This window comes from Neomonachus schauinslandi, chromosome 7, assembly GCF_002201575.2.
Source record: "Neomonachus schauinslandi chromosome 7, ASM220157v2, whole genome shotgun sequence".
NCBI lineage: Eukaryota > Metazoa > Chordata > Mammalia > Carnivora > Phocidae > Neomonachus > Neomonachus schauinslandi.
The window spans coordinates 109,174,510-109,198,481 of NC_058409.1; the positions used below are offsets into that span (position 1 = coordinate 109,174,510).

General features: G+C 55.7%; 2 protein-coding genes and 1 pseudogene across 3 annotated transcripts in view; 2 read left to right on the plus strand and 1 right to left on the minus strand.

Moving 5' to 3' along the window:
• The first annotated feature begins 540 nt into the window (after positions 1 to 540).
• Positions 541 to 656, plus strand: LOC123325321 (annotated as a pseudogene).
• Positions 657 to 2,594: 1,938 nt separating this feature from the next.
• Positions 2,595 to 11,715, plus strand: CD74 (CD74 molecule). 2 transcript variants are annotated; one of them, XM_021700875.2, is made up of 9 exons: positions 2,595 to 2,891; positions 6,920 to 7,092; positions 7,299 to 7,378; positions 8,003 to 8,065; positions 8,726 to 8,821; positions 9,117 to 9,201; positions 10,183 to 10,374; positions 10,805 to 10,867; positions 11,124 to 11,715. In XM_021700875.2, the coding sequence occupies exons 1-9, from the start codon at positions 2,815 to 2,817 to the stop codon at positions 11,132 to 11,134; spliced, it is 840 nt and encodes a 279-aa protein (XP_021556550.1). In that variant the 5' UTR covers positions 2,595 to 2,814; the 3' UTR covers positions 11,135 to 11,715. The 2 variants fall into 2 exon arrangements, with proteins under 2 accessions (XP_021556550.1, XP_021556559.1); XM_021700884.2 differs by lacking the exon at positions 10,183 to 10,374 and having other exon boundaries at positions 2,600 to 2,891.
• Positions 11,716 to 12,838: 1,123 nt separating this feature from the next.
• The window catches only part of TCOF1 (treacle ribosome biogenesis factor 1), a 37,301-nt gene continuing 26,167 nt past the window's right edge, over positions 12,839 to 23,972 (minus strand). The window contains exons 19-28 of the mRNA XM_044916902.1: positions 23,497 to 23,683; positions 21,661 to 21,794; positions 20,023 to 20,136; positions 19,436 to 19,658; positions 18,702 to 18,784; positions 18,024 to 18,204; positions 15,613 to 16,161; positions 14,807 to 14,904; positions 14,016 to 14,059; positions 12,839 to 13,231 (exon numbers count right to left, since the gene is read on the minus strand). Coding sequence (XP_044772837.1) covers positions 14,033 to 14,059; positions 14,807 to 14,904; positions 15,613 to 16,161; positions 18,024 to 18,204; positions 18,702 to 18,784; positions 19,436 to 19,658; positions 20,023 to 20,136; positions 21,661 to 21,794; positions 23,497 to 23,683 — 1,596 coding nt within the window. The 3' untranslated portion in view covers positions 12,839 to 13,231; positions 14,016 to 14,032. The remainder of the gene's footprint in view (positions 13,232 to 14,015; positions 14,060 to 14,806; positions 14,905 to 15,612; positions 16,162 to 18,023; positions 18,205 to 18,701; positions 18,785 to 19,435; positions 19,659 to 20,022; positions 20,137 to 21,660; positions 21,795 to 23,496; positions 23,684 to 23,972) is intronic.

Here is a 23,972-nt window from a genome sequence, read left to right on the forward strand (position 1 = left end):
CTATGGACTGAGCCAGCCAGGCGCTCCAGCTGCACCATTTTACGTTCCCACCAGCAATAATGACAGTTCCACTTTTTCCACATCTTGACAACACTTGTTATCGTCTGTCTTTTTGTTGGTAGCCGTCACAGTGGGTATGAAGTGGCACCTTATGGTGGCTTTGATTTTGCATTTCCCCAATGACTAGTGATGGGGAGCATCTTTTCATGTGCTTATTGACCATTTGCACATCTTTGGAGAAAAATCTACTGAAATCCTTTGCCCATTTGGAATCAGGTTGTCTTGTGACTATTGAGTTCTAATATCTCTTCATATATTCTGGACATTAGATCCTTATCAGATATATAATATGTAAATATTTTCTCCTATTTTATGGGCTGACTTTTCACTTTCTTAATAGTGACCTTTGAAATACACACACTATTTTTCTTTGTCACTTGTCTTTTAAGAAATGTTTTTCAAAAGTCTTATTTTAAAAATAGTTTTATTGAGATATAATTGACACATAATAAACTTTACGAATTTAAAGGGCACAATTTAAGCTTTGCGCAGTGGCAGTATCGTAGCCAATGAGGTTTATCCGAGGCGTGATTATTGCTAATTGAAAACTTTTCCCTAAAGGGCACAATTTGGCAAGCTTTGACAAATGCATACATCATGAAAATAGCTCTACAATCAAGATAATGCCCCCCACAGTTTCTTTGTATCCCTTTGTCATCCCTCCTTTTTGTTCCTTCTTGCACTACCCCCCACCCCCATCCTCAGGTATCTACTCATCTCTTCTCTATCACTGTAAATTAGTTTGCATTTCCTAGAATTTTATCTAAATGGAATCATACAGTATATACTCTTTTTTTTTAAAAGATTTTTTATTTATTTATTTATGAGAGATAGAGAGAGAGAGAGGCAGAGGCAGAGGGAGAAGCAGGCTCCCCACGGAGCAGGGAGCCCGATGCGGGACTCGATCCCAGGACCCTGGGATCATGACCTGAGCTGAAGGCAGACGCTTAACCGACTGAGCCACCCAGGCGTCCCAGTATATACTCTTTTGTTCTGGCTTCTTTCATATAGCGTAATTATTTTGAGATTCATCCAGGTTGGTGTGAGTATCAATAGTTCATTCCTTTATATTGCTGAGTAGTATTCCATTGTATGAATGAACCACAGTTTGTTTATCTAGTCACCTGTTGATGGACATTTGGGTTGTTTCCAGTTTGGGGCTATTAGGAACATTTGTGCTCAAGTTTGTATGGATACATAATTTCATTTGTCTTGATTATCCAGAAAATATCTGGTAAATATTTGAGTAACAGTTTCATTTCTTGAGCATCTCCTATGGTACCAGGCTCTGTGCTAAATGCTTACTTAATCTTATATCGCTGCAAGTTTAGTGTTATTGTCCTTCCTTTCCAAAGAAGAAAACCAATTCAGAAACGTCAGGGGGCTGGCTCAGGTCATGGGGCTAGGGTCTTTCTGACTTGGGATTTGAACTCGGGTCTGGTGCATCGAAGGCCATGTCTGCTTTTTCCCCTCCCCTCAAAATACATATACTATCTCCCTTGATTCTTGAAATCTAAGACTCATTGAATCTTCAAACCACAAAGTTTTTATTTTTATTTATTTATTTATTTTTAGAGATTTTATTTACTCATTCATGAGAGACAGAGAGAGAGAGAGGCAGAGGCAGAGGGAGAAGCAGACTCCCCTTGGAGCAGGGAGCCCAATGCGGGACTCAATTCCAGGACCCTGGGATCACCACCCAAACCGAAGGCAGATGCTCAACTGACTGAGCCACCCAGGTGCCCAGACCACAAAGTTTTGAAATTTAAAACTACTAAAATTACAAAAAAAAAAGTTAATGTAAATTTTGAAATATGCAGAAGACATAAAGATTAATAAAACAAATATGGTAGGTAAGCTACAAAATAGTAAGAAATAAAACCTTGCCAACATAGTTAAATCTCTCTTGGGTACCCTTTCCAGGCCCTCTGCAGAGACCCCCACTGTCCTGAATTTGAACCACATGGTTTGGACATCAGCATGACACAAGAGCAGAGTGATTAAAACCATGGATTCCCCACTTCTTGGATGCATGATCCTGCGCGAGCACATAGCCTCTCAAAGCCTCAGTGTCCCTACCTATAAAAGGAAATAATAAAATAAAACAGGCCTCAAAGGGTCACTCTAGAAATTCAATGAAACAAAGCATGTAAAACAAGTAGCACGGTGCCTGGCACAAAGGAAGGCTTAGTACGTGGCAGCAAATGTTAGTACCAGAGCCTTAGAACTGTGGACTCAGGCTCATAAAATGTTCAAGTTAGAAGGGAGCATGGGGAACCCTGAGCGGATCATTCCCCACCCCACCCCCCACCTTCTGCACCCACTTTTCAGTGGGGAAGCAGGGGAGACAAAGGTATTTGCTGTTTCAAAGTGATTTTCCATCTAGGGAGTGAATGTTTGCCTGTTTCTTGCAATATCCAAAGTGCCTTATGATTCCAAAGGTCTGCCCAGAAACAAGTGATGACGGCCCTGAGTAGCCAATTGGAAGTATGCTGGCCTTTCTACCTGTCTGGGGAGCCCCCGCCTCCCCATCCTGTCCTGTTAAAGGCAGCTTTGCCCAAGTGGGGTTATTTCCAGCTTTGTGGTTTTCACTTCCACTTTTACCAGGTGGGCGGAGTGGCCTCCGGTGGACAAATCAGATTCCTCCTCAGCTCCAACTTCAAGAGGTAAGCCAGGGGCTCAGGGTTCCAGACACCCAGGCGGCGGCAGCAGCAGCAGAAGCAGCAAGTGTGGGGAAGACCAGAGGCCAGAACCATGGAAGACCAGCGCGACCTCATCTCCAACCATGAGCAGCTGCCCATGCTCGGCCAGCGCCCCAGCGCCCCAGAGAGGTATGTGTGAGCTGCAGGAGAGAGCACACAAATCCTGGACCACACAGACGTGCCTGGGTGCCGTGGGAAGAGCACTAGACAGGGAGCCACGGGAGGGATGGATTCAGGCCCTGCCTCTGGGTGATTTTGAGCAAGTCTCTGGCCTGCTCTGGGCTTCTGTCTTCCCTCCTTTAAAATGAGGGAGCTTCGGGGGCGCCTGGGTGGCTCAGTTGGTTGAGCGACTGCCTTCAGCTCAGGTCATGATCCTGGAGTCCCTGGATTGAGTCCCGCATCGGGCTCCCTGCTCGGCGGGGAGTCTGCTTCTCCCTCTGACCCTCCCCCTTCTCATGTGCTCTCTCTCTCATTCTCTCTCTCAAGTAAATAAATAAAATATTAAAAAAAAAAAAAAAAACAAAAACCTTTAAAATGAGGGAGCTTCTCCAGGGCAGGGATCTTAAATTTCTTTGCATGATACACTTCTGTCCTCAAAATCATAAGAGAGCCCTGGATTCTCCCCCTAGACTTTCACATAATACCAGGGGATTCCCAGACCCCCTGAAGCTAGACTGTGAATCCTAGGTTAGAAACCTTGGACTAGATTTGGAAAATGTTATGGATCCTAGATGGAGAAACAGAGTTTCTCAGAGAGGATGGTAGAAGCTGCTCATCACAGTGGACTTTCTCTCTAATTACCACGGATAGGTGTATGTGTTTGTATCAGGGAAGTGTGAGCAGATGGACGCATCCGCCATTACAGGAGGGATTGAGAGATGCCGGGAGGAGTCAGGAAAAGGCAAGGGTGGGGGCTCTGGCTAAATTTTTAGAAGGGATTGAAGGTTGATGTGGGTCATGCCCTGCCTGTGTCCCTCTCCCTTGCAGCAAGGGGCCAGCACAGCCATCCAGGAGGACCCCAGGACCCCTTTCCCAGGCCCAGGATTGTCTCATCCAGGTGTTTCCCTGGAAAAAAAAGACAAGAAAAGAAACAGGGTTAGAATGCGGCTACCCCATGGCCCCACTCTTCCCAATCTTCAAAAAGTAATTTGCAAATTGGGGCGATTGGCTGGCTCAGTCAGTAGAGCATGAGACTCTTGATCTCAGGGTTGTGGGTTTGAGCCCCATGTTGGATGTAGAGATGACTTAAAAAAAAAAAAGTAATTTGCAAATTATAGGGACTCAGAGCAGTGATGTCAGCTGTTGCCAGGCAGAAAGAGGTTTGGGAGAGACACTCAGAGATGTCATGAGGAACTGCATTCTGCAGGACCAGATATAGACCATCAGAGCATTCCTGTGAAAACCCCAAGGAATCCCAGGGCTAGGAGGGCTGACTCTCCTGTGAGGGCTAGATTCTGGTCCAGGTTCTGCTGCTGTCACATGTGACTTGGACAAATTGCTACTTCTCTCTGGGTCTCAGTAATAATAAAAACAATGAAGACACTAGTCGTGATAATAGTTCCCATTCACTGACTACCTGTCACCAGTCCTCAGCCAGGGTTAGTAATTCCTATGATTAGTTATGTGCTAAACCCAACCCTAACTCTCACAGTAGCCCTATAAGTCCGGTATTTTTATCATCCCCGTTTTTACGTAAGAGAAAATTGAGGCTTTGTTAGTTAGCAGCTTACTGAAGTTATCACAGCTAGTGAGTATTGGAGTGAGCTAGTGAGAATTTGAATCCAGGACTAGCCTGACTTCGAAATATGAGCCCACTCTACCATCTGGCCTCCTTCTAGAGGCAGGATTTGCAGAGAGGGCATGGAGGGCCACGCAGTGAGTCACAGACCTAGCGCGAGCTCAGTGTACAGAGAGGGTGCCCCCTCCTCAAATCCTTGCCTGACTCTCCTTTTAGTTCAGGGACTGCTTCTAAAACTGGGCCTGGTCCTGTGTGCTCAGTCCATTCCAGCCTTGAGCCTGTTTCTCAGACCCCTTTGTGAACACTTCTGCTTCACAACATTTGTATCATGGTTCCTGCTAGTTCTGGTTGGCTCTTGACTTCAGCCAATTATTATTATTATTTTTCATTCAAGAAGGAGGCCATGGAAAGGAGGAAATGAAGAGAGAGGTGGCAAGAGTTGGCAGTCATCCAGAACCAGGGGACCCGCATTCAAGGGGCAGAAGGAGGAAGGAAACCAGATGCTAAAGTTAACTATTAACTCCCTTGAGAATAGTACTCAGTGCTAACTGTGTACCTAGGTGTGGAGCCAAGAGCTTTACCCTCATGATCTTATTTTATTTTATTTTATTTTATTTTATTTTTTTAAAGATTTTATTTATTTATTTGACAGAGACAGAGATAGTGAGAGCAGGAACACAAGCAGGGGGAGTGGGAGAGGGAGAAGCAGGCTTCCCGCCAAGCAGGGAGCCTGATGTGGGACTCGATCCCAGGACCCTGGGATCATGACCTGAGCCGAAGGCAGACACTTAACGACTGAGCCACCCAGGCGCCCCTTCATGATCTTATTTTATATAACAACCCTTTGAGTAGCTGTTCCTACTTCAAGTTACTCGGAGGGGTTGACTTACCCCAGCTCCCTGACCTAAGGGGGTGGCAGAGCCAGGATTCCACTCCAGGTCTCATCTCCAATACGACTGTAGATTCTTAGGCCTTATGAGAAACTGAGGTTCACAGAAGGTATAGTGGAAGGTAGAACTGGGACCTGATTGGGGTTGCGGAGGGGTGAGCATGTAGATAATGAGTTGGAGAGCTTGAACCCAGGCAAGACCCAGGCTTGGGTGGATGTTCACAGAAGCCAGGCCACCCCTGTTCCTGGAGAAGGCCAAGAAGTGGTACTTGTTTTCTCCTCCTGTCTGGTCTCCTCCTTTTCCCCACGTGGGGTTTTTGCTTTCTCCTAACAGAACAACAACCTTTTGGCCCGGACCTTGGCCCAGAACATGCAGAGGACTGGCAAGCAGAGAGCCAATGAGAATGAGCTATGTTTGTGATGTCATGAGTTACTAGGCAGAAGGGTCTCCTGGAGTTTCCTAAACTGTCCTTGTTTGGTTCCTGGAGTAAGCAGAGTGTAGTCTCATGCTGACAGTTTCTAGTGGGGTTCTGGTAGCCCCACCGCTGGGGTGAGGTGGGAGAAAACAGGCCAGGAACTCTCAGGGTCCTGGGGCAGGATCCTTACCTTCCCTAAGCTGTGACATATTCATGTGCCCCCAAAACCGTATCCAAGGCCAACAATTCCAAGAACTACCTGAGGTCTGGCCACCCCTCCCTGTGCAGCCAACTCGTTTAGAGAATGTGAGACATTCTCCCAGGCACACAGGCTCAGGCACCATACTCCTACTGAAATCCCCCCCTGGGTGGGTGGTACCATCTGAAATACTTGCGTGGTCGCAGTCAGATCTTGCTTCAAAGAAGAAAACCACCAAATCCTAGAGTTGCTGAGGTGAGAGGCACCCACATGACAGGCCCGGAGAATGGCAGAGACTTGCTCAAAGACACGGAGAGTGTGGGGTGAGGATGTGTCCCCAGAGGGAGTGGTGCCCGACTCTGCTCCAGTCTGACATCATCCACTGCCCCCAGCCTGCTCCTAAAATATCAAGGCCTCACTTCTCGTTTTCAGGTGGGCCACATGCTCTGCTGTCCAGGGCCCACTTCCTTCCCGTTTCTCTGATTTCACTGCAAGGGTTGGGGAGGTAGGGAGGTGAAACCTGTTCCCCTTGAGGGCAGTCCTGATGCTCAGGAGACCCCGCTGGCAGAAAGAACCCGGGGAGACCCTCCATGTCAAACCCTTGGAGCACAGGTGGGACGAGGCCCAGGAAGGACAAGGCACTCGTCTCTGGCTCTTACCCACTCATCCTAGGTCCAGGGGCAGCGCTAGGATTTCTGCTCAGGAGGACTGTAGGAGAAGCAGTGGTTAGAATTGTGGGGCTGGGGGAACGTCTTTGAGCTGTGTGTCCATAGGCACTTGTGTGTGTGTGTGTTCGGGGTAGCTGAGGGGGTGGAGGAGCTAACGGAAACAGGGGGCATCCCTCTGCTCTCAGTCAGCCCTTGGGGCAGCCACGTCTGTGGACCCTCCTCTGACCTACATCCTGCCCCCCAACAGCAAGTGCAGCCGAGGAGCTATGTACACAGGCTTTTCTGTCCTGGTGGCTCTGCTCCTGGCTGGCCAGGCCACCACCGCCTACTTCCTGTACCAGCAGCAGGGCCGGCTGGACAAGCTGACGGTCACCTCCCAGAACCTGCAGCTGGAGAACCTGCGCATGAAGCTCCCCAAGTGTGCGTGCCCCACCTCCATCCCGACCTCCCCCACCCCACCATCCTTCCCTCGAGACCCCATCCCTGCACGCAGCTGGGCCCACTCTCTTCTCCCTCGGGTCTGGGATTCCAGCCCCTCCTCACTGGGTTGATCTTGGTCCCCAGTCCAAGTGCTCTCTTCCCTGGGCACTGGGGCCACACTCATACTGTACCTCCTGTTCCCACAGCTCCCAAGCCTTTGAACAAGATGAGGGTTGCCACCCCCATGATGATGCAGACGCTGCCCATGCCAGGCCTGCTCCAGGGGGTAAGGACAACCCGAGGGCGGTGGAACGGGGAGGTGTCATCTAGCCTGGATGGAGGGCAGGTGCCGAAGGCCAGGGGAGGATGGCTGAGCCAGGAAAAGCCCAGCTGGGGGCGGGGGGGGGGGGGCGGTTGGGGGGGGGCGGGGCCGGCCCTGGGAGAAGGGGGGGGGGCGGGGGGGGGGGGGGAGCTGTTGGGGGAGGACAGGGCCTGCCTTAGGAAGAAGAGGGCTCCCAGGGGTGGGGGAGGAAAGAGCCTCTTGGGGCCATCCCTGGGATGTTTACAAAATGCTTCTCGTTTCCCAGAGCATCTCACGGCCCCCTCCCTTCTCAAAGCCCTTGATGTCCTTTATGGGTAATGTTTCTGTCCTGAAACAATCTGCTGTCCACAAAGCCCTGGGCAGGAAAGCTTATGCAGATTTGACCACTAAGGACATTGACGCAGTAAGGGCAAGTGACTGGCTTGAGCTCTCCTACTTGGGCTCCTACTCCGAGGTGGCGGAGATGGGCCTGTTCCTGTTGAGCAGCTGAACTCCGGACTCCTACCCAGACCCGGAGCTGCTGGCTCTGTTGCAGAGCCCCTCCTCTGTGGGTCAGTACCGGTAACCCCCATTTCTTTCCTTCCACAGCCCATGCAGAACGCCACCAAGTACGGCAACATGACACAGGATCACGTGATGCACATGCTTCTGGTGAGTTGGGACCCCATGGGTGGCCCTGCCTGCCCACCCATGGTTCCCGTGACACCGCACTCCAAGGCCTGCACGATTCCGGCCTCACCAGATGAGCGAAAGAATGCCAATGTGGCCCTTAGCTGTCATATGTCGTCTAGCCCTGCCATCCGCTTGAGTGTTTGAGATGGAGAATCTGAGGCCCAAAGCCCGGAAGTGACTTGCTCAAGATGCCCATTTTCCCTTCCCGAGTTTCTGTGCAAGGCTCTGGGCTCACACTGGGAAGCAGTCAGACTCTGCTTCCAACCCCACAGGGGTCCCAGGCTGATGTGGGAGTTAGACAAGTGACCAGGTGATAAAGGACACGCAGAGGAAAGCAGCAGAGGACCCAGCGGGGGGGTGGGGGGTGGTGCAGGGGTGTTGATGAGGGGAGATCTGGAGGATGAGTAGGAGTCTGCAAGGAATAGAAGACTGGGGGTTATGGGTAGAACCGGGCCTGGAACCTGGGTCTCTGAATTCCCAGCCCTAGGATCACATAGCCGTGCAGCTGCAAGGCCCTTGCTGCCTCCCCCCTCCTTGGCCCCATTATGGCAGAGGTGCAGGGGAACGCAGCTTGCACATTTCACCTTGCCTGCCAGAGAGCTCTTTTTACACCTTCCTTCCTGCCTTGCTACCCCACAGGAGGCTGACCCCCTGAAGGTGTACCCGAAGCTCAAGGGGAACTTCCCAGAGAACCTGAAACACCTTAAGAGCACCATGGGGCCGCTGGACTGGAAGGTCAGCAGCTTGCCCTGTGCTGCCCCCTCTCATCCCCAACACCGGCTGGCTCGGGGAAGCTATCCCCAGGGAGCTGGGGGGTGGTGCACCAGCGCCGACAGAGCCACAGACATGAAGGCTCCGAGCTGAGGAACCACCTCGACCAAACCCTATGGGTCTCTAAGAGGGAACTTGGCTGCAGCTGGACTCTGGGGTGTTGGGTCCCTCTTGGACCCTCCATGTCTGTTCCCAGGGGCAAAGTCAGGCAGGGCTGGAGGGGGCTGTGGGGCCTGACCCCTTGCCTCTATCCCATTAGGTCTTCGAGAGCTGGATCTATCAGTGGCTCCTGTTTGAAATGAGCAAGAACTCCCTGGAGAATAAGCCCGAGGTTCCACTAAGAGGTATGGGGAACAGGAGCCTTGGGATGCCAGGGCTTCTGGAAGCTCCCTCAGGGCTCTCTGGGAGCCGCAGTGGGACTCCCCCAGTCTCTCTCTCACTCCTGTCGCTCCCACCTGTTCCTTCTGGGCTTGGCTGCTCCCCCTCAGCACTCCCTTTAGAAGCTGACCTCCCTCGTGGAGGCTGGCACTGCACACGTGGGACCTGGAGACAAGGACCCGACACATCCCAGGTGTCATCACAGTGACCTCCACTCAACCCCACGCAGGTTCTAGTGAGGGGGCTGGGCAGGGTTCATGACCCCACCTGCCGAGGGACCTCCCCGAGCTCACACAGCCAGTACACGCCAGACGAGAGGACCTTGGGGTTTTTCCGTCTTGGGGACAACGTATGATAGGATTTTCAGCCCTAAAGCCTCAAAGAGGGCCATGTCTTCCTCCTGGCACTAATTTGCCACACAGCTTTGGGAAGTGTCTTCCCTCTAGGCTTCAGTTTGGGGAGTGGAAGATCAGGGGCCCAGCCCGTCCCACCAGAGGCCTCCAATTTTCCCAACATAGATTCATAGAAGGCACCTTCGATGCCATGGTGACCAACTGCCAGCTGATGTTTGAATCCCTCTACCACATCCTCAAAGCCCCATTTGTACCTGGATAACTCCAGTAACAGAGGCTCAGACTTACCAAGATGCCCATTGCTTTTCCCTAGAAATAAGAATCACAGGTGCAATTCCAAACTTTAATAGGCATTGAGTGTCAGAAGAAACCGAGTTCTGGGATATGTCAGCCTCGTGGCCATTCACTTCCACTTCGATCTCACACCTTGTTGGTCCAGGCCTTAGTTTCCCCACCTGTGCCGGGGTAGAGCGAGCACAGCCCGGTGGGCAGAAGGCTTTAGGCCCACGGCGGCAGTATGCGGACGTCTGGTTCTGCTGAGGTGCCGGCCCAGGGCTTGCTCACTCACTGTCTTCACCGTGCCTGTCGCTTCAGTACCGACCAAGTGCCAGGAAGAGGTCAGCCGCATCCCCGCCGTCCACCCTGGCACGTTCAGGCCCCAGTGTGATGAGAACGGCCACTATAAGCCGCTCCAGTGCTATGGGAGCACCGGCTATTGCTGGTGCGTCTTCCCCAACGGCACCGAGGTGCCCCACACCAGGAGCCACGGGCACCATAACTGCAGTGGTAAGCAGTGCCTACTGGGCCAGGGAGCATCAAAGCAGCAGAAGGACCCAGAAGGCCCTGGCACACGTGGGGCAGCCCCTCAGCCGCCCCTTCATCCACCTACGCATGCAGTCGTCTGTCCGTCGGTCCTCTCTCTCCTTACATCCACTCATCTGCTCACTCATCTGTCCTCCCCTTCTCCATCTGCGACGCTCACGCCACTAGGCACCGCCCACGGTGCATCCAGGAGCCCTACAGGCCCACCCATCTCGTGTCATGGCTCCCTCCCTTGGCCTGCCCCAAGCACACCTTAGTGCTGCCATCCAGCCAGTCCTGCCTCCACCAGGCATGAGGCCGGTGGCCAGGCTGGGACGAATGACCCCAGCCTCTGGCCAATGGGTGTGGGAGGCTGGACTGCCCAGTGACACATGGCCTTGCTATTCCCTTGCAGAGCCACTGGACATGGAAGACCTGTCATCCGGGCTGGGTCTGACCAAGCAGGACCTGGGCCACGGTAAGGGCCCCTGTAGGGGTCATCTGGGCCCCAGCAGCTTATCCCCCGAGGAGCCAAATCCCTCTCGGGCCCTCCGGTACAGCATGACCCCGGGCCATTCTCCAACCTCCCCGGGACACTCATTTCACAACTGAGGACCGCTACTAGGGGCTGTGGGGGTGGAGAGTCCTTAACTGCCCTGAGATCCCAGGGTGCTGGGAAGGGGCAGGGCCAACAGGTGACCCCCACCCTAACCTGCTGCTTCTCTTCTCCGTAGCGGGCGTATGAGACAAGCAGACGCAGATGCCGGCACGCAGCCTGCCCCGCATGGCCTCTGCCTCCTTGCTCCCCTCCACCCTCAGCCCTAGCCCCCCTCCTTCCCTTACACACTGTCTCCCACTGTCTCCCACTCTGCGCCTCCTTCCACAACACCCTGGCACCTGGCTCTCCGTCAGCCTTAGACACAAGTCACGTCAGACAACACAGATGTAATGATGCAGGAGGGTCCTGCTGCCTGACCCCTCATCCATCAGCAGGAACGCATGGCCCAAGGAGGTAGACCAGGAGCTAGGCTGACCCCCATTTCAGCCTCCAACATGGAGCCCCAAGATCCAGGCCCACAGACAAGATGGAAGGTGCAGGGAGAGGGGACAGTGCTCCCCCACACCCAACATGTTAGCTGTTCCTGCCCTTTTGGCCTTGCCTTTCTAGCCTACCTAGCTGCGGGGAGGAGCCACGCTTCCCCTCCCCAGCAGCACTCCCCCAGGAAGAACCAGCCTCTCCACAACCCCCTCCCCCTTCCCTCCATGCGGCCAAGCTTGTCACTGGCCCTCAGGGCCGCAGCTCTGTGAAAATAAAAGGTAGTAAGTAGAACGCTTCTGGCTCCTGACTGTTGTTGGGATCTGGCTCGGGGACCCCAAGGAGGTACCTGAGACCTTGAATCCAGTGGCGTGGGTGGGAGGGCACAGCCCAGCGAGCCCAGCCCCAGATGCCCGTGGGGCCCGGCCGGGCTGAGGGAGTGCACTCGTGGGACGCAGGCATGCCTGCTTGCCGTGGGGACACACAGGCGTACTCTACTTCCAGAAAGAAATAGGCTCTTGCCCAGAATCGTTTAAGTACAAGTTCGTCCCGTCCTCATTTCTCTACTAAGAACAGCATGAGTGTGAGGACGGACAGCAGTGGTGTAGGCCCCGGTGTCAGGACTGCCAGGAAGGGGGCAGCTGTGGGGAGCCAGGAGCTCACGCCCTATGTAGACCCGTTCGAGACCAACACGCTTAGCAGGAGAGAGAAGCTAATACGGGGCAGGGCCCCGAGTGAAGGGTGCAGCGGATGCCAACCCGGGTCTCCGAGACCTCCAGCCCAGCGCTCTCCTTTTCCACATGGCCTCTTAACTCTCGCTGGCAGGAGGCTCAGGGCCCTGGAGAGAAAGCTCGGCGTCCTCTGGGGCTCCACGCAGCTCCGGGCAATGGCATGGCTGCCCTCGCCGCTTGCTGCAGATACGGCACCCAGACAGATCTCTGGAGTTCATATATTTCTTGTCTTCATCATCCTAGAACCTTCGTTATCTGGACACGAAGGCAACTCAATCCTAACTGGTTTCCCTGCTCCTACTCTGCCCGCGGTTACCTATTCTCTACCAGGCACATCAAGAGGGCCTGACTCCAGCTCACACCCCACCTTCAAAAGGTAGCTTGGAAAGTCATCCCCCACCCGCCCTCTTCCACTTTCTGCCTCTGGATGTTTGCCTGGCGCTAACCAACCAGCTGTGACGATGCACGAGGTCCCCCTTAGCGGAGATGCCACTTCCTCCGGGAAGCCTTCCCCACGCTGACTCAGCACCTGGGGCACTTCGCAGAGTCTTGTTCTCTGGCAACCTGTCCGTTCCACTCACCACAGCGTCCCAGAGCTTGATATGTAGCCAAGAACAAATCCTGAGCGGGATTTGGTCCCTTCCAAGAATAAGTCAATTGCAAAACATTTGTCCCCGATGCGCTGGGAACTCGAACCTTTCCTTCAAGCCTTTTATTTTCTGAGTTGATACAAAAAAACCACAAACAAAACAGGGAAAAACTCACAGAGGACAAAGCCTCAGCATCAGCCAGAGACCAGAGACGTGGAAGGAGCTGCAGGCTGGGCCTTGCTAGGTCTGCAGGGCCAAGAGATGGAAAGTCCCGAGGCCCCTGGGCCTGTTGGGTTTGAAGGGGGAGGGGCAGGTCACTTAAAAAAATATATATATACTGTACACATCTATCTGAAGCATTCTGTGTCAGGACAGAAGTCAGACGCGGAGTCGGTGAGCGCAAGTCACTTCTCCTCCTCCTCCTCGGACCAGCCTGTGCAGGGCTCACTAGCTCGGCCAGCACGGGCTCTGCGGCGGGCTGGCTTCTTCTGGGGAGGGAGGGAAGTTAAAGATTGAATCCCAACCCATGGTGGCCAGAGGGCAGAGGCATGGGGCTGGTCACCACTTGGCTAGGAAATCCCTGGGTGAAGGAAACATATCCAGATAGAAAATTTCCCGACCTTTTTCTCCAAAGAGAAGAAAATAAAATCAAAACCCGGTGTCTCTGATGCAGGGGAGGAGCTTTAACCACAGCGGGCGCTTCAGTGCGGACCGTGTCCCAGAACGGGGCTGAGCTCTTTAGCGCTCCACACTTCACTTAATCCTCAACGCCAGCCAGGCAGGCTGTGTCCCGCCCCCCATTTCCAGGGGGCTGGTGGCTGCTGGGGTCCCATCAGCCGCTTCACCACCACCCGGAAAGCACAGCTCCGTCAGAGTGGCTTATCCTGAGGAAACATCTTCTTCCCCATGAGGAATGCCCTCAAATGACAAGATCACAAGGAAGAGGAAGTGGACAGTGGGGGGAAGAGACCGAGCTGTACTTGACCTCGAGCCTCATCCTCCTCTACAAAGAGGCACTATCCCAGTGCCCGCACCCAGGGAGTGCTGTGTTGGTCCCGGCCATCATTATTCTAGATCCTTCTGATTCTGCAGCTCTGATTTCTGGCATCGCCTCACTGGCCCCACTGACCTTGAGGGACAGAACCACTTTCTCCAGCCCCCACTCCTTCCCCCTGCTTGGCCCCTGCGACCAGGCCAGATGCTAGAGTTACCCTCCTACCCTCACCAGGGAGGGGAGGTCAGCAGGGATCCCCTGGCCAGGAAGCATACCTGTCGCCGTGTGCCCCTCAGACAGTCTGCTCTGCTGTCTTCTTCTGTGAGGAGAGAAGGAGGAGAAGCTCCTGTACCTGAAGCAGCCCTGCCCCCCCAACCCCCCCCCCCCCCCCCGACCGGACGTGATAACCGGTTCTCTCCTGAGGACTTGCAGCTCCCCCTCCTGGAACAGATATTGGGTATACAGGGATCCCCAAGGGCAGGACTGGGGCCCTATTTGCCCAGGAAGGAGCCCGGGACACTGAAGCCAGCAGATGCTCAGCTGAACACAGCTGAGGCCCCGCTGGCCATGGTGAGAACTGCACCGTGTAAGGTGCGGAGGCCCCCCTACTCCGGTGATCAGCCTCTGGAACCCATAAAGCAGAGGGGTGTGTTTCTGTGATGGGGATACCCTGCCAGCTGGGGTACATACATCCCAGGGAATGTACCCTCTCACCTCAGTCTACCTGGCTAGCCTCCCTGCCCCCCACCTCAGGGCTCTCCTTCCTTCACCCATCCCAAGAACATCCTTCACCTCACAGACAAAGACGGGGCCACTCCCACGGCTTCACACACACAGGCCATGTCCCTCCCTCAGGGTGGCCCGTGCCTTCCACCCATCTTCGCCAGCTTGTCACAATTCATGAGGCCCCAACCTCTGGACCCTGAGAATGGATCGGGGGCAGGGAGCAGGTCTGGCCTGCCCCACCCGCACTCTGACACACACAGGATGGGGCTGATCACATTCACCCTGGGGACTGGGTTTGGGTCCTTTTTCTGGCTGGAGACCCCTCAGGAACTCACGCTACCTTTTTCTTCTTTTTTTTCTGGAATGGTGAATCAGGGTCTTTGGTTGAGGCCTTTTTTACTTTCTTCTTCTTTTCCTTTTTTTCCTTGTCTTTTTTTTCTAAGGAAAGAAAGTAAAGCCCCTAAATAACAGAAGCATGGTGGGGGCGGGGGGGTCAATGTCAAGAGACAGGGCTGGTCTCAAGGGATCCTAGAACCACTCCTCCCAATGCCAGGTCCCCAGTTCTCCCCACACTCCGGGGACCCATCAAAACACAGGCCCAGGCCTCTGTGACCACCTGCCCTGGCCCAAGAGCCCATCCACGGACCATCTGGACTACTATTTCTAACTCACTTTTTAAAACTTCCACACATTTTAAAAAGTGACGTTCTACCTGTAAACGGAAACATCACCTAAGGGACAGACAGGGCTGGACGAAAGGAGGTTCTGCGGCACGCAGAGTCTATCGCAGAGCTTGGGAAGGGCCAGCCACCATGAGCTCTGAGGGGAAGCTTCTATCTAGGTGCCTGGGCTGCAGAAGCAGGACGCTGAAGTGCGCGTGACAACTGGCCGCCCGCCGGGAGCGAGCACCGCTGGCCCGTGAGTAGGCCGCACCCTGCAGCTGCATCTCCCCGGCTCCCCGGCAGGTCAGCCCAGAGCTCCGGGACCCAGCTCCGGCTCTGCCACCCCCACCCTGGCCCCAGACCAACCAGTTCGCAGCCTGTCCCTTCTGTGCCCGCCGGCTGCCCGCGCCCACGGCATGCTGACTGGAGGCTCTCCGCATGGGCCCCGAAGCCTGTTCCAGGCTGCAGCCGGCCAGCCACTTACTCTTGTCAGATTTCTTCTTCTCCTTCTTGCTCTTTGGGTTGCCTTGGTCTCCACCCTCAACCTTCAGTGTCCCTGGCTCCCCTTCTGGCTTCTCCTTGGCCCCCTGGGAGCCAGGAGACGCTTTCTCCTTCTTCTCCTTGATGTCACCACTCACTCCGTCTCTCTTGGCTTTCCCCTTGGGAGTCCTGAGGGCCTTTTCTGGCGAGCCGGCACCCTCCCCACCTCCCCCAGCCACCAGCTGCTGCTTCTTCTTGCTCTTGGGGGCTCTGGCGGCCGTCTGGTCCCCCGACAGCTTCCGCTTGCGGCCCACCCGGCCCTTCCTGCTGCTCTCCTTGGCAGCATCCGCGGCCTTCTTCCTCTCCTGCTCCAGCAGCTCCGTCAGGACCTTCACCACCGAGGCCTGGACTCCGGCCTCGTTCAGGGGCCAGGGCTCGCTCAGGAGGCGCCGGCTGAGGTCGCTCTGCAGTGCCAGTATGGAGGCCTGGGGACTCTCGGCCTCCTTCCTGGGCTTCCGGGGCTTCTGAGGCGTGGGATTAGCCTCCCTTCTGCCTGTGGAGAGAGAACACGGGGTCACAGATCGGGAGAGTTAGGAAACAGGCTCACCCTGCACGTGCAGGGTGCGGCCTACTCACGTATAAGCCAAGAGGGCGTCTAGGGACACAGCTGACCTCCTCGGACAAGGTATAGACAGGGAAAGGGCGGCCCAGCGGTCACTCTGCCCCACTGCCTGGCTCACACCTTTCCAGCAGTTTCTAACTTAGCTCTTTCGTCTCTTTGCACTCCAGTCAGGTTGGAGATGGAAAAGGACTCCAGAATCTTAAGGATGGGAAGTGAACTCTACCAACAAAATGAAAGGTCAGACAGGAGGGAGACGGTATTGTCCAGTCAGAGGTCCAGAGCTTGGAGGCAAGGGACTTGGATTCCAGGTTTGACTACCACCAGCATGCTGTGGGACTGTGCTCCTCCCTTGGCCTCAGTCTCCCCATTGGTAAAATAAGGGCTCAGATGAACGGTGAGGCCTCTATTCTAAGTCACGGACTCATGATAAGAGCTGGTCAGGGGACAAGGCAGCCTAGCGGGTGACGGGCCTGGTGTATACGCACATGGTGGCTGACGAAGCAGGTTTGCTGCCTGCCAGAGTGACTTCTGGTGCAGCCTTTGTTTAGAATTTTCCAGGCCTCTGCTCTCCTTTGATAATTGTGTGCTGACTACACGTGTGAAAAAACCCGTCCACAGCCCCCTCTAAAATGTCTCCCCGTCGCCCGCGCCCCTCACAAAGAACACTGGGGCAGACAGTGAGCAACGACCCTTCTGCTGACCCAGGAGCGGTGAGCTGCAGCTAAAGCCAAGGCTGGGGTATCGGGGGGCGGGGGCGGGGGGGGGGGCAACATTAGCAGTATCCCACTGCTGCCCCTGACTTCCCGGGTGACTCAGCAGGTTTGCACTCATTCTGGGCCTCACACACACAACCGTGCCTACACGCTGGCTCTGAGAGGCGCCCCGTGGCCCGGCCAGCTCCCCGTCATGGGGCTGGGGCCTGTTGCCCGCAGCATGCGGTGGGCCCAGGGTGGGAGCTCAGGGGAGGCGCAGACGGCAGGCTGAGCAGGGGTCGTGGGGGGCGGCGTCCCAGGACAGACGGAGGCCCAATTCAGTTGTTTGGTGCTTCTTGGCAAGGGCAGGGGTTGGCTGGAGAGGGAAGCTGAGGAGGTTTGCGCTGGCAACCTCCTTCCCTGCAGCCCACGTCTCTGCTTCCTGTCTACAAACACCCTAGAACACCACAGCTGGGGAATGCCTAGAGCTGTCCCAGGCGTGCCCATCAGAGCTACCTGTCCCTCAGCACTGGCAATGCCCCAGGCTGGGTGACCTCGGCAACTCCGGTCTGCCCTCCAAACACCGCGTGACAACTGTCTGTGTGTGCCACGCCCTGACACTCACTGGATGGATCTACTCTGCCCTCTGTGGTTAAGACCCAGAGGCCCAGTGTGGCTAGGGTCCTGTCTGAGGCTTTACAAGTCAGCCCATCACCTGGGGTCTCTGCCACGTGCTAGAGACTTCTCCAAAAATGGCTCCTGCCTTCCATCTGAGCTGCCTCAGTTCCCACACCCCACACCATGTGTCCATTTGTTAGGAAGCAGAGGCAACGGGGACAGTTAGAGAAAGCCAAGGCCGCTCGAAGGCACGGATCACCCAACCAGATGCACCAGCATCCCACAGAGCTGGAAAACCCAACTTCCAGGCCGTCCCAGGTCGTAAGAGCCAGACACCCAGATGTGGGGCACCAGGCCTTGCTTGGAGAGGCCCTTGTGACAGACAGGACCATATTGGTAGGACTGTTCGTGAGGGAGGCAAAGAAAGGGCCCACTGCCTTGTCCCTCCGTGTCCCCGTGTCTCTCCTGTGGCCCTTGACTCACTTGTTTTAGGGGATACGGTGCCTGCTACATGTTGGGGCTCCACTTCCTGCATGCCGTCTGGGGCATCTTTGGTGGCAGAAGTAGAGGACGCCGAGGGGTTGAGGTCTGGCCTAGCAGTGGCCTTTGAAGCCTGGGAATTGGCCAGAGTCGGCCCAGGGGTCACATAACCTGAGAGGAGAGACTGAAGAAACCCAGTGTGAACGTGGCTGGAACCCTGCTCCACCCGTGAGTGCAGGGCCTACTCTGAGGAAGCCGTCCCAGGAGCCCCTAAGGTCGGGCCAGCCCTCTCGGGTCTGGCGTGGGGCACATGAGCCCTTCATATGGACCTCCTGCACTATTTTAATTAATACAGATTTCCCTCAGCCACATTTAAGAAGACAATCTCTCACTACTAACGCGAATGGAAAATCACTAGCACTTGCCGTGTACAGAAGATAACCTTAGAGAAATCCCATCTGTTCCAAAATGTCTTTTTTTTCTGGGACTCATCTAAAATCAAGGCAAGCCTTTCCTACAGGCTCTAGGAGTCCACTACTCATGGCTCTATGCTGAAACAGAGCCTCAGGGGGAGAGACGGGGCCCCGCCGTGGCGGATGGCCTCGGCCTAACACTGCAACACGTGGCCTCTAGCGCCCGCCCGAAGGCCCCCAAGGGGCCAGTCCCCTCCCTCACCATTACCTGAGAGGGTGCCACCACCTCATCCTCACTGGACTCCGCTGTGGTCTCCTCCACCAAGGTCTCCGTCGTGGAGGGGGCCGGACCTACCGGGGGTGGGGGGGCAGAGGCCAGCTGTCAGGAGGCCCTGGGATGGCCTGAGCCTTCCGCTGGTCCCTCGCCCTCCTGCCCAAGGCTTTACCTGCTCCTACGACTCCCTCCCAGCTCAATGGCTATTTGCAGCTTTCTAAGCAAGACATCTCAATGCCAAAACCTTCCATTCTAATTCCTGAGGCCCGACTTCTGCTTCCCTGCTTTTCTTTCTTTAAAGGTTTTTATTTATTTATCATAGAGCGCGCACACACACAAGCAGAGGGAGTGGCAGGAAGAGGGAGAAGCAGGCTCCCTGCTGAGCAAGGAGCCCGATGAGGTCCTGGAATCACGACCTGAGCCGAAGGCAGATAGATGCTTAACCGCCTGAGCCACCCAGGTGCCCCATTCTGTGCGGGAAGCATGACCCCGGGACTTTGGGGGGTCAGTTATGGGAGCCTGAGAGTAAAAAGCTGGCAGTGGTCAAACAGCAGAGCTGGAAGATCTTTGGTATCATTTGGACCAACCTCCTCGTGGGGTTGTACAGATGGGAAACTGAGGCCCAGCACGGGGTGACTGGGCCCAGGCTGCAGAACAGGTGGAGATACAGAGCCGAGGCCGCCACTCCCCCGCTCGGGGCCCACCTAGCCTTCTCCTGGGACCCTCACCTAGCCTGGGGGCTGAGGGAGCCATGTGGGGCCCGGCAGCACCCTCCTCGCTCCCTGAAGAGCTGCCGCTGCTGTCGTCACTGTCATTGGAGGTGTCAGAGGCCTTGGCTTTGGCGCGTCCGGCAGGAGTGGCTGTGGCCTGCTGGACCGCAAGAACCTCAGGCTTTCTGAGCTTGTTGGTCCCCTTGGCCTGCACAGGGAGTGTTCCCAGAGCACTGTCAACCTAATTTGGTTTAAAAAAAAAAAAAAGAGAGAGAGAGAACAGAAAAAAAAAAATGAAGGGAAATAAACTTGGTGCCTACCGAACACCCCAGTTACCTCAGGGCTAGGCGCCTGTTAGCTGCTCTGCACCAGGCCTCACTCAGCCCTCCCACAAACGCTGAGCCGGGCAGCGGAGGCTGGGCGGGGGGGGGGGGTGGGGGGGGTGGGGGGGGTGGGTTACAGACGTGTGCATGCGACAGTCACAGGGCAGTAAATGCTGGCACTGGGACCTGGGCCCCTCCCTGGCCCCTCCCTTCTATGGTCTGTCATTTTTGCTCACTGTCCCCTCCAGGGTGGGGCCGCCCCCCCCAGGCTCCCCTGCTCACCCCACTGGAAGACGGGGTCCTGGCAGCAGGAGGCTGGGCCTCACTGGCTTTCTGGGCAAGGACCTTCAGGGCGGCCTGGGTCAGAGGGAGGCGAGCAGGGCTCCTCTTTGTCACCTGTGGACAGCCACAGGCAGCCCTGAGACTGCCATCTGTGCCAGGCCCTGCTCAGATCCCGACTGGGGTCGGAGGGGACCTGTATCTGCACAAGGAGCCATGGGGCTGGAGGAGGGGACTGAGAGACAGTCAAGGGGGTAATACCACCCTCAGGGGCAGAAAACAGGGCCGGGCTGTAGGTTGTCAGCTGATCCTACTGTTCTCAGTGGAGCCAAAGACAGCTTTTAGCCCAGGGGAGGGAAGCAGCTCGGCTCCCACCTGAGGCACCCCCACCTCAATCTGAGCTTGCACTTGGGAAAAGCCTCTAGTCTGGTGGCTGCAAAAACCTCCTCAAAGGTCTCCCTGGTGCCACTCCTGCTTCCCACACCTGCCACTAGTCAGGGAGACAGAACTGGAAAGGAGCCGGGCGGGGCTCCCCCTGCAAACCTGGGCGGCCCTCACCCCGGCCTGTCGGGCCTGGCTCCTCTCGCCTTGCTGCTTCCCCCAAGCTCTCCCGCCCAAGTGCTTCCCCAGACGGTCCCAGCCCGGGTTCCCCTGGCTGGAGTCCTCCCTGGCTCGCCCTGGCTTGGCTGCTTCTCTAGCCTCGATGGGGAGGCTGCCCTTTCCTGCCCATCCTTCCTAAAGCAGCTCACCTCATTATTCTCTAGTTTAGACTCCGTTTCTTTCAAAGTACCCACCAACTGGTGAGTACTTTTTGGCTTCCTTGTTTCATGGCCCACGAGCCCCTCCCTGCCGTCTGCCTGGTGCGGACAGATGCTCGGCACCATCTGCTGGCCGAACGGAGGCGGGCTGCCGGGCGCAGTGACCACAGCACAGCTGGCCAGCACCCGTGCTCCCAGGAAGCTTCTCTTGGGCTGTAGCTTGTGGTGAGCCCCTCTGGGCTGGGGGCGCCCAGCTCCCTCCTGCCCTCTTAGAAGAGAGAGGTGGGGTGCAGTGGGATGGGAAAACTAGCCCACGTGGCCCAGGAGCGGGGTGAGGAGTGAGACCTGGGTTCTGGCCCTGCCTAATCCTGGAGAGGCCTCAACGGTCTTGAGGGACAGCGCTCAGCTCTGTCGTTCGCACAAGGGGCCGCTAACTCTACCCTGCTCAGGCTGTAGATTTAGGCAAAGACCCAACAGAAATGCACTGAAAATGGTGAAGGCCAGGAAGTCACCATTATCCACACTAAGAGAGACAAGGTTTGTTCACAGCATTTCCAAACCGGGACGGAAAAGGCAAACAAACCAAAAGCGCAACCACGTTGGAACGGCTGCTGAGGGGTGCGCGGAGCCACAGCGTGGCTCTGCCTGGGGGCCACGCTCCCAGACTACTCTTCCTCACAGCTCAGAGGTATCTGGGAGCCTGGTCGGGGCTGCAGCCAAGCCAGGGAAGGCGCTTGGCTGCGAGGAGGCGGCTCCTTGGGGGGGGCGGTGTGTGGAGGAGAGCGACGGCAGCCCCACCCAGCAGCATGTGTGGGGGCGGGGAGGGCGGGGGGGGGTCCCCTCGTCCCTGCCGGCCTGCACAGCCCTCCCTTGCCTGCTGTACCTGAGCGACGGGCGCCTCCTGTTTCTTGCCTTCTGACACCCGACCGGACGCCTCCCTGCTGCCAGCCCCAACAGTGCTGGCCCTGACAGCTGGCCTTGAGTGGGCCGTGAGCACGGCTGCTTTGGTTCTACTGGCTGAAATGGAGCAGGATGGGGTGCAAGTCAGGGCACACATGCAGCAATCCCCAATTATCAGCCCTTCCTGGGGACAGGGCCCAGTGCTCACGGCATTTGCAGCAGAAGCCTGTTCAACGTCCTCCCCGAGGGCGCCTGGGTGGCTCAGTCGTTAAGCGTCTGCCTTCGGCTCAGGTCGTGATCCCAGGGTCCTGGGATCGAGCCCCGCAGCGGGCTCCCTGCTCCGTGGGGAGTCTGCTTCTCCCTCTGTCCCCGAATCCCTGGCTCATGCTCTCTCACAAAAATAAATAAAATTAAAAAACCAAACGCCATCCCTGAGCCTCACAGGCAGGAGCCGTCACTAGCTCTGTGTCACGAGCTCAGGGGAACCACAGGACTGCTGTGACCCCAGGCTTTCTCCCTGGCCCCTCCCCACACTTCAGTCCTCGATGCTGCCGTCCCTCAGCTGGCCAGGCCACTACTTTGAGCACTGGTGGGGAGCACGGCTACCAAATGGGACTCTGTGCATTTAGAAGAGTCTTTTTTTTTTTTTTTTTTTTAAAGATTTTATTTATTTACTTGGCAGAACAGAGAGAGAGAGCACAAGTAGGGGAGCGGCCGGCAGGCAGAGGGAGAAGCAGACTCCTTGCTGAGCAGGGAGCCCAATGTGGGGCTCGATCCCAGAACCCCGGGATCATGACCTGAGCCGAAGGCAGACGCTTTAATCGACTGAGCCACCCAGGGGTCCCTAGAAGAGTCTTCGTAAGAATGTCATGGTCATTTAAAAAGGCTCAGTCCCGTGTGCTCACTGTAGCACTGTTCGTGATAACCCCAAAGCCCCCACACAAAGCCCGTCACTTCCTCCAGCCTGGCACCGCCCACATAAACTATGCTAAGCCCACCCAAAGGACAGCTCTGTGACCAGCAGGACTCACACGGTAAATACGTAATGTCACAGTTCGTCAAGTAAAAATTACAGAGCACGTGTGCACACTATGACCTCACTAAAAACACAGATACAGCTGCAGTTCCTGTAGTTTTGGTAAAATTAACAGTTCTAAAACGTCAGTAATTATTCCAGACAGCGTGATTACGGTGACATTTCTTCTGTGCTATTCTGTATTTAATGAGCCCACCAAAATCAGGTCTTATTGTTATCCTCACAGAATATCACAACAACATTAGCCATTTTCCTGATGGCAACGGGAGTACCAGATTCTCAGAAGTCAAAAGAAACCCCAGATAGGGTCCTGTCTCCCACTGATAGATGGAATCCTTGCCTACGATGTCTGGTTAGGGATTACCTAACCCTCTGTACATGCCACCAGGACCACGAGGCTCACTACCACCTCACAGCCCTCTCCCCGTTCAGGCAGGCAGTTGTTACAAAGCTCTCCCTTAGATTACGTAGGAACCTGCTGTCTGCAGCTTCTAGCCACTGGCATGGGTACCACCCCTTGGAGCTGGCACAGAGAAGTCCCGGCAAATACTGTCTCCGGAGATGGAGACCAGAGGTAGTTCCTTATTGGGACGAACCAATGCCAGGGGCAGAGACCTGGCTCCAAGCCCCTCCGGACCAACAACTGTGTGCTGTGTGACTCAGCCAGCAGCCTCTCCCCTTGGGCCGCAGTGAGCTGTGTGTGCTGCGTGCACTGCGTGCGAGCCCGGCGGCCCCGGCGGTTGCGGCACGGGACTCAGCCCTGCGTAGCGGGCTCGTGCTCACCAGGAGTGGAGCCCTGCGTGGCGGGGATCACATCCTCATCCTCACTCTCAGAGGAGGAGCTCCTGGCTGTGCTCGCCGAGGCCCGGGCCTTCCTCGGGGTGTTTGCCGCCGGGGTTTGTGTGGCAGTAGCAGCCGGGCCAGCTGGACTACGATTAGGGTCGACAAAAATCAGAGGGGGTTTAATCACCTTGAAAAACAAAAACAAAACATACCCCCCCAGTGATTAAAGGTTTGGCCAGGCAAAGGGGAGGTTGGGTGGGGGTCCAGAGCGCGCAGGGCAGCCGGGCAGGCAGAGGCCATTCCGGCTACCCACAGCACTCTCAGTGCGCCACCCGCCCATGCACCTGCTAAGACCCACACAGCGCCTCACAGCCCCCAGGAGCCCCTGAGGTCAGCGATCCTGGCTCCACTGTACAGCTGGGAAAACTAGAAGTCCAGAGAGGGGAGAAGAGTTGCCCAAGGCTGCACAGCTTACT